We start from the raw sequence: 12,958 nt of genomic DNA on the forward strand, positions 1-12,958 counted from the left end.
CCACATGCACCAGCTTTCACTCCCTCCTCCACCGATACTCAATAGTTGCAGTGAGTGCCATCTACAAGATGCAGCGCAGAGATTCACCAAAGTTCCTCAGACACCTCATTCCAAACCCATGGCCACTTCAATCTAGAAGGGCAACGGCAGCAGATACAGGGGATCACCACTAACTTCAAGGTCCCCTCCAAGCCAATCACCATCCTGACTTGGAAATACAGCACTGTTCCTTCAATGTCGCTGGGTCGAAATCCAAGAATTCTCTCCCTCAGGCCATTCTGGATGTTGGGGCAGCCCCTGGTCAGAGATGGTACAAAATGGCCACACAATGGATAGAAGAAGAAGAAGGCTTATGTTTGGATGAGATGTGAAGGCTCAGTTAGGGGGTTTGAGGGAAAGACCTAAAGAGAGAGGTCAGAAGAGCCAGGAGGAGACATGAGAAGTTGCTGGCGGATAGGATCGGGGTAAACCCTAAGGCTTTTATAGGTATTTAAGGAATAAAAGAATGATGAAAGTAAGATTAGGGCCAATCAAGGATAGTAGTGGTAAGTTGTGTGTAGAGTCAGAGGAGATAGGGGAAGCACTGAATGAATATTTTTTGACAGTATTCACTCTAGAAAACGACAATGTTGTCCAGTAGAATACTGAGATACAGGCTACAAGACTAGGTGGGATTGAGGTTCACAAGGAAGAGATATTAGAAATCCTACAGAGGGTGAAGATAGATAAGCCCCCTGGGCCGGATGGGATTTATCCTCGGATCCTCTGGGAAGCCAGGGAGGAGATTGCCGAGCCTTTGGCATTGATCTTTAACTCGTCATTGTCTACAGGAATAGTGCTAGACGACTGGAGGATAGCAAACGTGGTTCCCCTGTTCAAGAAGGGGAGTAGAGACAACCCTGGTAATTATAGACCAGTGAGCCTTACCTCAGTGGTTGGTGAAGTGTTGGAAAAGGTTATAAGAGATAGGATTTATAATCATCTAGAAAAGAATAAATTGATTAGGGATAGTCAGCACGGTTTTCTGAAGGGTAGGTCGTGCCTGACAAATCTTATTGAGTTCTTTGAGAAGGTGACCAAACAGGTAGATGAGAGTAAACCGGTTGATGTGGTGTATATGGATTTCAGCAAGGCGTTCGATAAGGTTGCCCACAGTAGGATATTGTACAAAATGCAGAGGAATGGGATTGAGGGAGATATATCAGTTTGGATCAGAAATTGGCTTGCTGAAAGAAGACAGAGGGTGGTGGTTGATGGGAAATGTTCATCCTGGAGACCAGTTACTAGAGGTGTATCGCAATGGTCGGTGTTGGGTCCACTGCTGTTTGTCATTTTTATAAATGACCTGGATGAGGGCGTAGAAGGATGGGTTAGTAAATTTGCAGACGACACTAAGGTCGGTGGAGTTGTGGATAGTGACGAAGGATGTTGTAGGTTGCAGAGAGGCATAGATAAGCTGCAGAGCTGGGCTGAGAGGTGGCAGATGGAGTTTAATGCAGACAAGTGTGAGGTGATGCACTTTGGTAGGAGTAACCGGAAGGCAAAGTACAGGGCTAATGGTAAGATTCTTGGCAGTGTAGATGAGGAGAGAGATCTCGGTGTCCATGTACACAGATCATTGAAAGTTGCCACCCAGGTTGACAGGGCTGTTAAGAATGCATACAGTGTTTTAGCTTTTATTAATAGAGGGATCGAGTTCCGGAACCAAGAGGTTATGGTGAAGCTGTACAAAACTCTGGTGCGGCCACACTTGTAGTATTGTAAACAGTTCTGGTCACCACATTACAAGAAGGATGTGGAAGCTTCGGAAAGGGTGCATGAGGAGATTTACTAGGATGTTGACTGGTATGGAGGGAAGGTCTTACAAGGAAAGGCTGAAGGACTTAAGGCTATTTACGTTAGAAAGAAGAAGGTTGAGAGGTGACTTAATTGAAACAGATAAAATAATCAGAGGGTTAGATAGGGAGAGTCTTTTTCCTAGGATGGTGACGGCGAGCACAAGGGCGCATAGCTTTAAATTGAGGGGTGAAAAATAAAGGACAGATGTCAGAGGTAGTTTCTTTACTCAGAGAGTAGTAAGAGAATGGAACGCTTTGCCTGCAACGGTAGTAGGTTCGCCAACTTTAAGTACATTTAAGTCATCATCTTTGGACAAGCATATGGACGTACATGGAATAGTGTAGGTTAGATGGGCTTCAGATCGATATGACAGGTCGGCACAATATCGAGGGCCGAAGGGCCTATACTGTGCTGTAATGTTCTATGTTCTAATGGCATAATAAATGACAGCAATAACAGCATTGGCTTGTCTGATTCAACATTAGAGTGAGGTCATAAGTTGGCAGAATGGGAGCTTTGAGAAGGAGTTATCCCAAGTAATAGCGTCTATTATGAACAAAGAGTCATACAAGCTAATAAACAGAGAGTTCTGTAAAAACGATAGCTGCACATGTCTGCAAAGGATAGTCTGATAAGAGATGTTGGGGAACTGACTGCCTGAAGTCAGCAGCAAGCATGAAAAAGAAAAGAATGATCCTACAATAAAAGAGACAAATTACGAGGATAAAGTAATGTCTTGTAAAAACCTTCAGAAATCAGAAAAGTTGATTGGGCTGGGAAAGTGCATTGTATTCATTGCTATCCCTATCAAATTCTGTTATTCATATTACAATTTCCCACTGTCCTAACCACAGGAGATACAAAAGAAAGTTAGTTCTTACTATAATTGCTATAAAATTCATAATATTAGTTCCGCTATAAAGTTAGTTATATGTAAAGTTTTATGTTTACACGTACTGTTAACATTCTTTAGCTAGTGAGTTGTGAGCAGCTCCTTTCACATCTGATCTTACAGGGTTGGGTAAACGCTGCACCTCAATCTTGCAACTGCATTACAGCGCATTCCAGTCACATGCTATCTTTTAAGATGAAATCTGCTGACTCTTAATATTCTACACTAATTCTTTTACATCATATGTCAACATTTAGCAAGTTTTGAGAAGATGTGTAGCTCAGGTTGAGGTTCCGGATGTAAGTTTGCTCGCTGAGCTGGAAGGTTCATTTTCAGACACTTCGTCACCATTCTAGGTAACATCATCAGTGAGCATCCGGTGAAGCGCTGGTGTTATGTCCCACTTTCTATTTGTCTGTTTAGGTTTCCTTGGATTGGTGATATCATTTCCTGCATTGGTGATGTCATTTCCTTTTCTTTTTCTCAGAGGGTGGTAGGTGAGCTCCAAATCAATGTGTTTGTTGATGGACTTCCGGTTGGAATGCCATGCTTCTAGGAATTCTCGTGCGTGTCTCTGTTTGGCTTGTCCTAGGATGGATGTGTTGTCCCAATCAAAGTGGTGTCCTTCCTCATCTGTATGTAAGGATACAAGTGATAGTGGGTCATGTCGTTTTGTGGCTAGTTGATGTTCATGTATCCTGGTGGCTAGCTTTCTGCCTGTTTGCCCAATGTAGTGTTTGTCACAGTTCTTGCAAGGTATTTTGTAGATGACGTTCGTTTTATTTGTTGTCTGTATAGGGTTTTTTAAGTTCATTAGCTGCTGTTTTAGTGTGTTGGTGGGTTTGTGGGCTACCATGATGCCAAGAGGTCTGAGTAGTCTGGCAGTCATTTCCAAAATGTCTTTGATGTAGGGGAGAGTGGTTATGGTTTCTGGGCATGTTTTGTCTGTTTGGATTTGTTGCTGAGAAATCGGCAGACTGTGTTCATAGGGTACCCATTCTTTTTGAATACACTGTATAGGTGATTTTCCTCTGCTCTTCGTAGTTCCTCTGTGCTGCAGTGTGTGGTGGCTCGTTGGAATAATGTTCTAATGCAGCTTCGTTTGTGGGTGTTGGGATGGTTGCTCCTGTAGTTCAGTATTTGGTCCGTATGTGTTGTTTTCCTGTAGACGCTGGTTTGAAGTTCCCCATTGGCTGTTCGCTCTACTGTGACATCTAGGAATGGCAGTTTGCTGTTGCTTTCCTCCTCTTTTGTGAATGTTATGCCAGTAAGGGTATTATTGATGGTCTTGAAGGTTTCCTCTAATTTGTTTTGTTTAGTGATGACAAAGGTGTCATCCACGTAGTGGACCCAAAGTTTGGGTTGGATGATTGGCAGAGCTGTTTGTTCGAGTCTCTGCATTACTGCCTCTGCTAAGAACCCTGATATCGGAGATCCCATGGGTGTACCGTTGGTTTGTCTGTAGGTTTTGTTATTGAAAGTGAAGTGGGTGTTGAGGCATGGGTCCACTATCTGGATGATGCTGTCCTTGCTGATGAGTTTGGTGGTGTCTGGTGTATGTGTCTTTGGTTCTTCTAATAGTGTAGTCAGTGTTTCTTTGGCCAGGTTGATGTTGATGGATGTGAACAGGGCTGTTACGTCAAAGGAGACCATTATTTCATCCTCTTCTATCTTGGTGTCTTTGATGGTGTTCAGGAATTCTTGGGTGGAGTGAATGGAAGACCTAGTAGAAGACTCATGCCACTCCATTCACTCCACCCAAGAATTCCTGAACACCAAAGACACCAAGATAGAAGAGGACGAAATAATGGTCTCCTTTGACGTAACAGGCCGAAGGGCCTGTTCCTGTGCTGTAATTTTCTTTGTTCTTAATTTGATCTGGGTACTGTGGGCATTTTAATTCTCCGCATAACCAGGTGTAGAGCTGGATGAACACAGCAGGCCAAGCAGCATCAGAGAAGCAGGAAAGCTGACATTTGGGCCTAGACCCTTCATCAGCTTTCCTGATCCTCTGATGCTGCTTAGCGTGTTGTGTTCATCCAGCTCGACACCTTGTTATCTCTACACCTTGTTATCTCAGATTCTCCAGCATCTGTAGTTCATACTATCTCTTAATTCTTTGCATCTTTCTGTTTCTCAGCATGTTCTGTCTCGATTCCCACGTTTATCAAAACCTCCATTCCCTATCTGAAGAACTACCTTATTACTTTGTCAAAGAATTTGCAGAAAATATTTCAATGATAGTTGAAATGTTTCAATTTCCCCTTCAATATTTTTATGATGAATCTGAAAGACACTCTCACCGCCTGTTTGTTTCATTTAGAGTCAGTGACATTGTCCACAGCGTCAATGCCAGATCAGTCAGTCAGCTCCTGTTTTCAATCAGTCTTTGTCAGTGAACTTTCCCCCTTTCCTTTTCTTTCTCAGGGGCAGATAAAGAAAGCAGAACCCTCAGTCACCCTCATTCCCTCTGTTCCCCCATCGTGATCCTCATGCCCCTCTGTTCCCCCTCCATACTCCCCTTTTTACCCCCAAGTCCCTTCTCTCTGCCATTCCCCCTTGACATGTAGCTCTCCCCCATTCCACTCTCCATCTCGCCTCCCCTGTCGCCTGTCTCCTTTGCACCCCCTCCACACCTGTCTCTCATCCCTCTCTCCCCATCTCTCTCTCCTGACCCATCCCAACGCCCCCCCCCTCTCTCTCTCCCCGTTTCCCACCTCTCCCTCTACCAACTCCCCCCTGTCCCGTTGTCTCTCTCTCTCCCCCTGCCTTTGAGCTACCTGACCAATCACAATCAGAGGACACCACATAGATTGCGTTGATCATTATCATAGAGTCCTTGTGATCATGGCACAAGAGCAGCAGCAATGGGATGAGGTGAGTTGAAGGGTTCAGCCTGGAAATGTGGCTCATCAACATTACCTGAGGCAGTATGGCGATACTCCGCTTCCTTCTTCCTGAAACCAGCTGTGGGAATACAAACTTGTAATCCTTCAGTTCTTCAAGTAACTTTTCCTGGTGAAATCGAAAGCCTGGATGAAACACAGGGAGAGAATGAATGACACTTTAATAACATTCAGTGCTCAGGTTTTATGTGATTTACCTCAACATTATTCGTCTGCAGCATTAACAGCACAAAAGCACAACATGATGGCTGCAGTGACTGGGGCTTACAACTGGCTGAGCACACAACTCCTCCCCTTCCCTTTTCCCTTCCCCCCTCATACTCCATTCGACCTCTCTGGCATACATCGCTGAGAGGTGATGGCCTCGTGGTATTATTGCTGGACTGTTAATCCAGAGACCCAGGTACCATTCTAGAGATAACAAAGTGTGGAACTAGATGAACACAGTAGGCCCAGCAGCATCTTGGACTCAGTGATAATGGGAACTGCAGATGCTGGAAAATCCAAGATAACAAAGTGTGAGGCTGGATGAACACAGCAGGCCAAGCAGCATCTCAGGAGCACAAAAGCTGACGTTTCGGGCCTAGACCCTTCATCAGAAAGGGGTGAAGGGTCTAGGCCTGAAACATCAGCTTTTGTGCTCCTAAGATGCTGTTTGGCCTGCTGTGTTCATCCAGCATCTTGGCCTGCTGTGTTCATCCAGCTCCACACTTTGTTATCTCGGATTCTCCAACATCTGCAGTTCCCATTATCTCTGATTACCATTCTAGGGGCCTGGGTCTGTATCCTGCCACAGGAGATGGTGGGATTTGAATTCAGGAGAAATCTCATATAACATGAATCCATTGTTGATTGTTGGGTAAAAACCCAGTTGGTTCACTAATGTCCTTTAGAGAAGGAAATTGCCATCCTTACCTGGTCTGGTCTACCTGCTGACCCACAGCAATGTGGTTGACTCTGAACTGTCCATTAGGCAATTAGGGATGGGCAATAAATGCTGCCTAGCAGTGATGCTATCATCCCATTAATGAATAAAGGTAAAAAAAAATTCTATAACAAGAACCTCTAAGCCAGTGTTTATATAACCCCCTGTGTCCAGTGACTTTTTTTTAAACAATGTCTGAGAAACCAGTGTATGCTATACATCCTCCAACCAGCTTTAGTGTTTCATAAACACTCCCCTATTCAGTTTCAGTGTTTTATAAATGAGCTTAATTTTTTTACTGCACTATCCTAACTCCATCCAAATGACCTTACAAACCGTCACGACCAGCCCAGTGAATTCACATTCACAACTGAGAATGACGAGCACAATGGCAGCAACTGTGCTGTCTTTCCCGTTCTGTCCCATTCTTTCCACTCCCTCCTCACCTCGGACCTTGTGCCATTGCACCAACAACTGAGGTGTTGCCTGGTGGTAAAGTGTTTGCACTCTACAGCAGGCAATCTAAGGCCAAACAGCAGTGCCTGGTCTCCGATGTCTTGAATCACTCTTGCATGGTACCAGTATGTCACAGTATTGAGTGCAAATGCACCAAGGCTCAATGCAGCAGCTGAGGACAAGGAGAAATTCTACTTCAGCCTTGACCAATTTCTCTCACAAGTCTCGACATAGAATACAGAACAGCACAGTACAGGCCCTTTGGCCCATGATGTTGTGCCAAACTTTTACCTAATCCTAAGGTCTATCTAACCTCCACCCCTACCTTATACTATCATCCACATGCCTATCTAATAGCTGCTTAAATGCCCCTAATGAGGCCGACTCCACTACCCTCTCCGGCAATGCATTCCATACCCCTATCACTCTCGGAGTAAAGAATCTACCTCTGACGTCTTCCCTATATCTACCTCCACTCACTTTAAAATTATGCCCCCTCATAATAGCTACCTCCACCCTGGGAAAATGTCTCTGGCTGTCTACTCTATCTATACCTCTGATCATTTTGTACACCTCTATCAAGTCACCTTCCATCCTTCGTCATTCTAAAGAGAAAAGCACTAGCTCTCTCAACCGTTACTCGTAAGACCTGCCCACCATTCCAGGCAACATCCTGGTAAATCTCTTCTGCACCATTCCTAACGGTTCCACATCATCTTTTCTGTAACAAAGCAACCAGAACTGGGCACAATACTCTAGATGTGGCCGAACCAGGCTTTTGTACAGCTGGAACATAACTTCACAGCTCTTGAACTCAACCCCTCTATGAATGAAATCTAACATACCATATGCCTTTTTAACAACTCTATCCACCTGGGTGGCAGCTTTCAGTGAACTGTGAACATGAACCCCAAGATCCCTCTGCTCCTCCACACTGCCAAGAATCTTTCTGTTAACCTTGTATTTTGCTTTCAAGTTTGTTCTTCCAAATTGAATCAACTCATTCTTTTCAGGGTTAAACTCCATCTACCACTTCTCAGCCCAGCTCTGTATCCTATCAATGTCTGCTTGTAACCTAGAACAGCCCTCTGCACGGTCCACAACGTAACCCACCTTTGTATCGTCTGCGAACTTGCTAATCCACCCTTCCAATCCTTCATCTAAATCATTTACACAACTAGAAGAGGACCAAGAACAGATCCTAGTGGTACACCACTCATAACTGAGGACCATGTTGAATATTTTCCGACCACTACCACCCTTTGTCTTCTCAGGGTCAGCCAATTCTGAATCCAATCTGCCACATTTCCCCTTTCCTATGCCTCCTTACCTTGTGCATGAGCCGACCTTAGGGAACCTTATCAAACGCCTTAATTAAATCCATGTACACTAGGACATGGTACATATGGATTGTTCTACAGTGGACAAACTGATTGTCCTCGGTGAATTCAACACCAGAGTCAGCAAAAGTGCAGACCTTTGGGACAACATAATTGGGAAAAGGGGAGTCGGGAAGCAATACTCCAATAGCACTTTTCTCTTGACCAAGTGCAGTGAACATAACCTCCTCATCACCAACACATTGTTCTGCCAAAGGGACAAATACAAGACAATGTGGCAGCACCTGCACACCAATTACTGACATCTCTTTGACTACGTCACCGTCAGAACGAGAGATCAGAAAGTCATTAAAATCATGCGCCATGACACGAACCAACGACCGTTGGACAAACCATCGCCTGTTCTGAGACAGGATCAACACAAACACAAATTGCCCGCCGCAGTGGAGGCAACAGAAGTGGTGCAACTAGAAGTTCAATATTGAGGCACTCAAAGACGTGGGAAAAATCACCTCATACAACCAGCTCCTCTCCACAAACCTAGCGATCCATGCAACACTGAGTCACAGAATCCCAACAGCCTCTGATCCACCCCTGAGACTACTTCCATCAATACCTGCAAACACTTGGTTAGTCACTCAAACAGAGAACACCAAGACTGGTTTGAGAACGATCAGGAGATCCAAGGGCTGGTTCGCTGGATGCGCACAGCATTTCTGAATGTATAACAGCAACCTGCATTTGGAAGAGGAAAGGCAGGCCCACAGGCTACTGAAGGGCGAGGCCCAACAACAAACCCATGACACAAAGAACATTGGTAATAAAATGTGAGGCTGGATGAACACAGCAGGCCAAGCAGCATCTCAGGAGCACAGAAGCTGACGTTTCGGGCCTAGACCCTTCATCAGAGAGGGGGATGGGGAGAGGGAACTGGAATAAATAGGGAGAGAGGGGGAGGCGGACCGAAGATGGAGAGAAAAGAAGATAGATGGAGAGAGTGTAGGTGGGGAGGTAGGGAGGGGATAGGTCAGTCCAGGGAAGACGGACAGGTCAAGGAGGTGGGATGAGGTTAGTAGATGGATGGGGGTGCGGCTTGGGATGGGAGGAAGGGATGGGTGAGAGGAAGAACCGGTTAGGGAGGCAGAGACAGGTTGGACTGGTTTTGGGATGCAGTGGGTGGAGGGGAAGAGCTGGGCTGGTTGTGTGGTGCAGTGGGGGGAGGGGACGAACTGGGCTGGCTTTGGGATGCGGTAGGGGAAGGGGAGATTTTGAAACTGGTGAAGTCCACATTGATACCATTAGGCTGCAGGGTTCCCAGGCGGAATATGAGTTGCTGTTCCTGCAACCTTCGGGTGGCATCATTGTGGCACTGCAGGAGGCCCATGACGGACATGTCATCTAAAGAATGGGAGGGGGAGTGGAAATGGTTTGCGACTGGGAGGTGCAGTTGTTTGTTGCAAACTGAGCGGAGGTGTTCTGCAAAGCGGTCTCCAAGCCTCCGCTTGGTTTCCCCAATGTAGAGGAAGCCACACCGGGTACAGTGGATGCAGTATACCACATTGGCAGATGTGCAGGTGAACCTCTGCTTAATGTGGAATGTCATCTTGGGGCCTGGGATAGGGGTGAGGGAGGAGGCGTGGGGGCAAGTGTAGCATTTCCTGCGGTTGCAGGGGAAGGTGCCGGGTGTGGTGGGGTTGGAGGGCAGTGTGGAGCGAACAAGGGAGTCACGGAGAGAGTGGTCTCTCCGGAAAGCAGACAGGGGTGGGGATGGAAAAATGTCTTGGGTGGTGGGGTCGGATTGTAAATGGCGGAAGTGTCGGAGGATGATGCGTTGTATCCGGAGGTTGGTAGGGTGGTGTGTGAGAACAAGGGGGATCCTCTTTGGGCGGTTGTGGGGGGGGCGGGGTGTGAGGGATGTGTTGTGGGAAATACGGGAGACGCGGTCAAGGGCATTCTCGATCACTGTGGGGGGAAAGTTGTGGTCCTTGAAGAACTTGGACATCTGGGATGTGCGGGAGTGGAATGTCTTATCGTGGGAGCAGATGCGGCGGAGGCAGAGGAATTGGGAATAGGGGATGGAATTTTTGCAGGATGTTGGGTGGGAGGAGGTGTATTCTCGGTAGCTGTGGGAGTCAGTAGGCTTGAAATGGACATCAGTTACAAGCTGGTTGCCTGAGACGGAGATTGAGAGGTTCAGGAAGGTGAGGGATGTGCTGGAGATGGCCCAGGTGAACTGAAGGTTGGGGTGGAAGGTGTTGGTGAAGTGGATGAACTGTTCGAGCTCCTCTGGGGAGCAAGAGGCGGCGCCGATACAGTCATCAATGTACCGGAGGAAGAGGTGGGGTTTGGGGCCTGTGTAGGTGCGGAAGAGGGACTGTTCCACGTAACCTACAAAGAGGCAGGCATAGCTGGGGCCCATGCAGGTGCCCATGGCCCATACACAAAGAACATTAGATGGGTGGAGAAAGCACTGGATGCCAAATAAATGCCCAAAAACCATGGCACACGGGGTTTCCTCTGCTACAAAGACCACTTGCAGAACAACCATCCAAGGTCACACGTCACTGCTGGACAAAGACAGAAAAGCCATCAATCAACACTGGGGCAAGCACTTCAGAGGCTTCCTCAAGCAGGGATCTGCCATCTATCTAAGTGCTCTTGACGGCATCCCACAGCATACTACATGCCATGGGCTTAGCAATATCCTAGCCCTGCACGAAGTAGAGAACGTCATCCGCCAGCTTAATTACAAGGCGGCTACTGGATCAGACACCATCCTTACTAAGGCATTGAAATGTGGAGGCGAAGAGTTCCTGTTGCAGCTACGTACTCTCATTTGTGATATCTGGAAGGAGGAGACCATTCCAGGAGATGTTCCAAAAAAAGGGAACAAGTACGACACTTGTAGTTACAGGGGAATCTCCCTGCTGTCAACCACTGGAAAAGTCATCGCCAAGGTCCTCTTCAACCACCCCCTCCCTGTAGCTGAGGAACTCAACAGTTTCAGGCCACAGAGGGGCAGAATGGACATGATTTTTACCATGCAACAGCTACTACAGAAGGATTGAAGACAGAAGTACTTACCTTGGACACGGTCTTCTTTGAACCTTACAAAGGCCATAAGGGAGAAGACATAGGAGCAGAAATTAGGCTGTTCAGCCCATCAGGTCTACTCCGCCATTCAATCATGGCTGATAGGTTCCTTAACCCAATTCCCTTGCTTTCTCCCCGTAACTCTTCATTCCCTTGAGAATCAAGAACCTACCTATCTTAGTCTTAAAAGTACTCAATGATCTAGGACTCCACAGCCTTCTGTGGCAGTGAATTCCATAGATTCACCACTTTCTGGCTGAATTAGTTTCTCCTTATCTCTGTTCTAAAAGATCTTCCCTTCACTCAAAGGCTATGTCCTCGAGTCCTAGTCTCCCCTACCAATGGAAGCATCTTCCCAACATCCACTGTGTCCAGGCAATTCAATATTCTGTAAGTTTCAATTAGATCCTCTCTCTTCCTTCTAAACTCCAACGAATACAGTTCCAGGATCCTCAAACATTCCTCGTATGTTGAGCTTCCATTCCTGGGACCAATCTTGTGAATCTCCTCTGAACTCAGTCCAGGGCCAATACATCCCTCCTGAGATGTGGTGCCCAAAATTGCACACAGTACTCCAAATGTGGCCTGGCCAGACCCTTATAAAGCCTCAGTAGTACATCCCTGCTTTTATATTCAGGTCCTCTCAAAATAAATGCCAACGTTGAATTTGCCTTCCTGACTACTGACTCAACGTGCAAGTTTACCTTGAGGGAATCTGGACTAGAACTCCCAAGTCCCTTTGCACTTCAGAGTTCCGAATTTTCTCCCCATTTAGAATATAGTCCATGCCTCTATTTTTAAGATCATAAGACAGAGGAGTGGAAGTAAGGCCATTTGGCCCATCGAGTCCACTCTGCCATTTAATCATGGCTGATGGACATTTCAACTCCACTTTCCTGCACTCTACCCATAGCCCTTGATTCCTTCTGAGATCAAGAATTTATCAACCTCTGCCTTGAAGACATTTAACATCCTAGCCTCCACTGCGCTCCATGGCAATGAATTCCAATGACCCACCACTCTCTGGTTGAAGAAATGTCACCTCATTTCAGTTTTAAATTTACCCTCTAATTCTAAGGCTATGCCCACGGGTCCTAGTCTCCCCACCTAGTGGAAACAACTTCCCAGGTTCACCGTTTCTAAGCCATACATTATCTTGTAAGTTTCTATTAGATCTCCACTCAACCTTCTAAATTCGAATGAATACAATCCCAGGATCCTCAGCTGTTCATCGTACATTAAACCTACCATTCCAGGGATCATCCGTATGAATTTGCGCTGGACACGCTCCAGTGCCAGTATGTCCTTCTTGGGGTGTGGGGCCCAAAATTGGACACAGTATTCCAAATGGGGCCTAACTAGAGCTTTATAAAGTCTCCTGAAACAGATTGTCCAGGTACCTCTGAGATAACAAAGTGTGGAGGTGGATGAACACAGCAGGCCAAGCAGTATCTTAGGAGCACAAAAGCTGTCGTTTTGGGCCTAGACACTTCATCAGAAAAGCGGG

General features: G+C 46.3%; 1 protein-coding gene across 6 annotated transcripts in view; it reads right to left on the bottom strand.

Moving 5' to 3' along the window:
• LOC125467654 (disintegrin and metalloproteinase domain-containing protein 12-like) overlaps positions 1 to 12,958 on the bottom strand; it is a 243,940-nt gene that overhangs the window by 205,901 nt on the left and 25,081 nt on the right. For 5 of the 6 annotated variants that reach the window (XM_059650847.1, XM_059650852.1, XM_059650849.1 and 2 more), the window contains exon 2: positions 5,654 to 5,763. In XM_059650847.1, the coding sequence (XP_059506830.1) occupies positions 5,654 to 5,763 (110 nt within the window). Of the gene's footprint in view, positions 1 to 5,653; positions 5,764 to 12,958 lie in introns of those variants that run through there. The other variant, XM_059650856.1, reaches the window with a different exon arrangement.

The sequence above is a fragment of the Stegostoma tigrinum genome, chromosome 1, assembly GCF_030684315.1.
Source record: "Stegostoma tigrinum isolate sSteTig4 chromosome 1, sSteTig4.hap1, whole genome shotgun sequence".
NCBI classification, from domain to species: domain Eukaryota; kingdom Metazoa; phylum Chordata; class Chondrichthyes; order Orectolobiformes; family Stegostomatidae; genus Stegostoma; species Stegostoma tigrinum.